General features: G+C 38.1%; 1 protein-coding gene across 1 annotated transcript in view; it reads right to left on the bottom strand.

Annotated features, from left to right (window-relative positions):
• Positions 1-3,382, bottom strand: part of BZW2 (basic leucine zipper and W2 domains 2) — a gene marked incomplete at its 5' end in the record, with an annotated part of 22,179 nt that extends 18,797 nt beyond the window's left edge. The window contains 2 exons of the mRNA XM_010172134.1: positions 2,011-2,114; positions 3,206-3,382. Of these exons, the coding sequence (XP_010170436.1) occupies positions 2,011-2,114; positions 3,206-3,382 (281 nt within the window). The remainder of the gene's footprint in view (positions 1-2,010; positions 2,115-3,205) is intronic.
• Positions 3,383-5,050: the final 1,668 nt, after the last annotated feature.

Below are 5,050 nucleotides of genomic sequence, written 5' to 3'. Positions count from 1 at the left end.
AAAGAGGAAGAACATTTGACAAAGCTGTTATAACAAGCGTGTTCTTGGAAACACTTGTTCTCCAGTTTTCACCATTTGTTTCCCATCATGCAACCACAGATTATGAAAGCAGATGCAGCACAGGTGCAGGGTACATTCAGATGGAAGAAGGGAGAGATAAGAAATTAAGTAAACAACTCACTGCTCTTGCTGCTGTACAAGGGTCATAAAACATATGACTCGCTGTCACGGGTAAAAAGGTTTATATGGGGAACAAATGACAAGACTGGATGGTGCTGGGGAAATACATTAAGTTTAGAAAGCTTCAATTCACTTTTCAGAGAACATAAAATACATCTAAACATCCATATTTTGTCTCAGAAGTAGTGAAAAATCAAGCTGTGGCCACGCTAAGAGGCAGGCACACACACAGCTCTAATAAAATAAGGTGCAAGATTAAAATGTAAGCTAGCATCTTGTTCATATTTTCCAAACAGAATTTTGTATATTTTTATAAGTCCCTGTAAATGACAGAAGTACACATTTGCTTATGAGTAAATACTCTGCTAAAATATCAACACTAGCTATAGTCTCTTTTCTTGAAGGCTTTTTATTCTTTGAATTGTTTCCAGGGCTAAAACCCCAAAAAGCAGCCACACTACTGGTTCATTTGGGAGTCAAGAGTAAGAAATTATGAAGAAGATGAGGAAGCTCTGAACACTATTTTAGCCTAACTCCACTTTTTCATACTACAATAAGAGGTCTACTTCCCATTATGCATGAAAAAAAATGGCAAAGATAGGCATCAGATACAACTCTTCAGGCATTAACTACAAAATGCTGACTTATTTTGCTGGGTTTTAGTTTGAAATGCAGAGAGTACACTGAAAGTCCCACTGCTTCAAATACTGAAGCGTTCCCTTCCATTTTCCAACCTTTTACTTTAAAGCCAAACCTCTAAAATACTAAAATTTAAGAAGACAGAATCAATGTGTTTACCCGTAAAAGAGATATTCCTGAAGTAGCCTGCTCTGTTTTTAAGAGATGATAAAGCTGATACACAAGATATATTGAATTCTTTTCCAGAAATAACTGCATTTTACTTCTTCATATTATCAAAGATGTGTTTTTAAAGGAGTTTTCTCCTATTTAGTAAACTTTTGTTTACTGATGCTGATTCTGATCCCAGCACCCTTTAAATCAACCATACACCTTATCAGCAACTTACCACCCTCAACACCTTAGCAGGGACAGTGGCATTTATGCTTCCAGTTACTATCTCCAGCATCCCAATAAAACGTAGTTATAGATAAATATGTTGCTTAATTAAAAATAGACTTTTGACCTCTGGGAGTTTCAATGGTCTTGCATTTTTATACAATCCTGCTTGTATCCAGGATTGCATGGTGGCTCTGAACTTTCAATACAGTTCTTACTGTATCTTCTCATATAATTATCATCCATTAAGGATTAAGTTATGCAACATTAGCATCTCTTCAATAATGTTTTAGGCTTCATTGCTTTTTTGTGTTATTTTCACACAGGCCTATTTGTGCAAGCTTTATTCCTGCAAAAAGAAATTATATATCACATACACAGGAGAAAAGCTCTTGGTATATATGCCCAATTCCTAACTTGTTGTACAACTAAAGGTTGGAGGCATAAGCTTTATATTTTGTCATTCATATACTTCACGTGTTTCTAAAAATACATTCACACAAATCTTTCAGGCTGCATACAGAAAAGGTCAACAAAAATAATAGGGATGGTGTCTAAAAATATACTGAACCAACAGCAGACTGAAATAAGTAAGATTGCTTTCTGTAAAAGAAAGCATTGCCAGCTCTGATCAGATTATCTTAGACATCCTATTTTCATACCTAAAATGTATAGGTTAGGGCAGATTACTGGTTAACTGGATTTTCAATTGCCCTGTAACTAGCCTATTGCTGCCTAGACAATCTGCAGGTATTCTACTGTAATTTTTTGATAAATAAACAGAAAACAGTAATCAACCATGCCTTTACCAACCTGAGCATAATTTCGGATGGCATCATGATCTTCATCTGCAAAAAATACACAGTGGTTGGTCATCTTGGTCTTATCATTGTCATCTATGCGTGTGCCTCCAGGAGCTGAAAGAAAGAAAAAAAAAATGGCAAGAAACAATTTCACTTTAGAGAATGTTCTATAATTACAAAATTTAGTAAGTCATGTTAGTATCACTGAGGCAAAAGGCAAGGTTAAGAGCTAGCAGGGGAGAGGGCGGAACAGAGAGAGAATGAGCTTTGCAAGGCTGTGGTGGCATCTGACAGAAGGGACAGCTGGCCAATATGCTGCACCTTAGATCACACAGATCACAAAGGACTGAGAAATTCAGGTCACACTAAGCAATCTTAGCTGTTTTTGAGAGCACTGAGGGTGATCAAGTAAGTATGGGTTGAAGCATAACCATGTGCATATTTTAGCTACTACTTTATACACCACAGTAATGTAAATACTTTCCAAAGAGAAAAGTATTAGCACTCTGCTACTAATTTGAGGATTTGGAACATCATCCTAACCCCTCTAATGCTTACCAGGCCCACATAAGCATTCAAAACACTTCTGCAAAAATTTTCTCCTGGTTTATTTTGTTGAGAGCTTTTTTCCTAGATATTTCCACCAGCTTTTGTTTCCTGCATTACCTCAAGTCTTAGAAAAAACATATTTTCTTCTTAGACACCAAAGAGCAGGAAGCAGGAATCAAGCCAACACGACCAGTAAAAAGCGCCAACTTATTCAAAATACAGAGGAAGGTGAAAGGCATGTTTTTGCCCAAGCTGCCACTGATACGTGGGAGAAGTGTCCCATGAAAGCCTTTGTTGCAACACCTACAGCTAATAACCTGGAATGATGTATTACATCTTTTCATGCTAATAAATTCCTCTGTTCTCCCTAGTTAGCATCTTTCTCATTTTCTTTGCTGTTGCATTTATATGCTGTTTCAGTTCAGACTGAAGGCTTCTCAGAGCAGTATCCATGTTTTGTGAAATCTGCAAGAACACCTCACACAATCAAGTCCCTAAGTATTACTGTCCTACAAACAATAAAGAATGCTATAACACAAGATGCAAGAAGTATCTAGGTAAGTGAGACTGTAATACAGTTTATAATTTCCACTTTGTAAAGGAAGACAGCATTTTAAAAGCAAAGCTGCTCATGTATCAGGTACACTGCAGGTTACCTAGCATACTGCCAGCTACCAAAATATCAAAGAGTGTGTCGGCATAGCGGCGATAATCAAGCCTAGAGCCTGTTGCATCCAGAAACTTGGCTATAGCCTCCAGGTCATTCCCAGCTTCATTGAGGCCTTGGACAATCGTATCCCTGAAGACTGTGGGTTCAAATTTCTCCTTTTCATCTGGAACAGAGACAAAGGATAAGGATAAGAGAGAGTCAGTTTTTAAACTGTTCAAATCCCATATCATCCAACAACTGAAATGACCATGGCATCTAAACATATTCTATTCTGGTCAACACACCACAAATGTGTTTGTTTTGCTTATATGGCCTCTGGAAATGTTGCAGTGTTTACCCTCCCTTCCCTCTCCTCCTCATCCCTCCAACACCAAAACATACACAAACATACAGGAACAAATAAATAAAGGGAAGAAAAGCAACTTTTTTTTTTTTTTTTTTTTAATTTCATACTCCTGCTTCTCCTGTTAAAGATATTACCAAATGTGTGTATCATTATGCATTGCTAGACCTGGTAGCAGAATAAAGCCAATGTCAGTTATGTGTACATAATCTCACTGTAGAAACACTCAATTTTTCATTTCTTTAAATAACTATGGTCATGTATCTAAAATGTTTTCAAAAAGACAAGTCTTCAGGAAAAGACAAGATCAGGTATTCATAAAAATAGCTTTTACGTAAACATTTAGGAACATTTACGCTGGCAACACAGCGTAACCAAGAATTTATCTTTCATACTCATGGATCTAAGCAGCACCAGGAACACAGAAATGCAGCACTCATATTGCATTTCCTATAGCTGTCTCTGGTTGAAATCGACTAAGGTACAGTCTGACCCACAGACAAAGTCCCTATGTCAAGGCCATTAGCCACAACAGATGTAACTGCAACCTCCAGATAAAGCTGGGTAGATATGCCCATACCTCCTGCTGCTGCTTTTTCTTGCAGGTTGTTAAAGCTTACCACAAACACTTGAAGCTTCTTAACAAAATAAGTCCTGGCTTTATATAAGGGCAAAAACAAAATGCTTGTTACTGTCAAAATAACTCAGAACTTCAGAAACAGAACTGTGAGTTTTTCTGTGACACTCAAAAAAACCAAAATTAGTTTGTTATCACCTGCTAATGCAAAAGTTGATACAAGTTCTTAAAAAACCCACACATACTATATCCAGAAGATAAATCCAGACATTTTTAGTTACTAAGACAAATGAGGATTGGTAAAATTCTTGTCTAAACATGTGCTAATGCACTCATGAAGTGTTCCAGCTGCAACTCATGCAGGCTTTTTGGGAGTGGAGGTTCTGGACATTACACATCCTCTGGCTGCAGGTTTCCTCTCCCTGCAACTCATAGTGCAGCTTTTTATCCCAAATATTAAACAAAAGCAATCCCCAACAGACCTTGTTTTCTGATAGACTTTCTTCCCTCAATCTCTTTCCTTCTGCCACAACAAGCTTAAGGCAAATAAATATTTTACACACAATGACTACTTTTACTAGCTTTATTATTTCTAACATAGAAGTGTTTCTCTCTTCCTGTTCCCCGGCATGTACCTGGTGTGCACTCATTCCACCATCTTCAGGGCACCACTTGCCCATTCTCCCCCTCTTCCAATGCATCCCCTTACCCCATAACAATCTGGAAAGCACAAGCAGTCCCTCCCACTCAGTGTCCCAGGCCACTGGGAAGCTCAGTTGACTAGTCAACCAGTTCATCCAGGGAGCCCTGCAGCACACAGCCAACAGCAGCTCCAGGGCTGTCAAGCGCTCAGAAACACTGGAAAAATGAGGCATCATCTTATTTTCCACAAATCCCTTGCTACACCTAGC

Source organism: Antrostomus carolinensis, unplaced genomic scaffold (assembly GCF_000700745.2).
Source record: "Antrostomus carolinensis isolate BGI_N321 unplaced genomic scaffold, ASM70074v2 scaffold12357, whole genome shotgun sequence".
In the NCBI taxonomy this organism is placed as follows: Eukaryota; Metazoa; Chordata; class Aves; order Caprimulgiformes; family Caprimulgidae; genus Antrostomus; species Antrostomus carolinensis.
The sequence above is the reverse complement of the archived record's forward strand: the minus strand, read 5'-3'. Positions and strand labels throughout refer to the sequence as shown.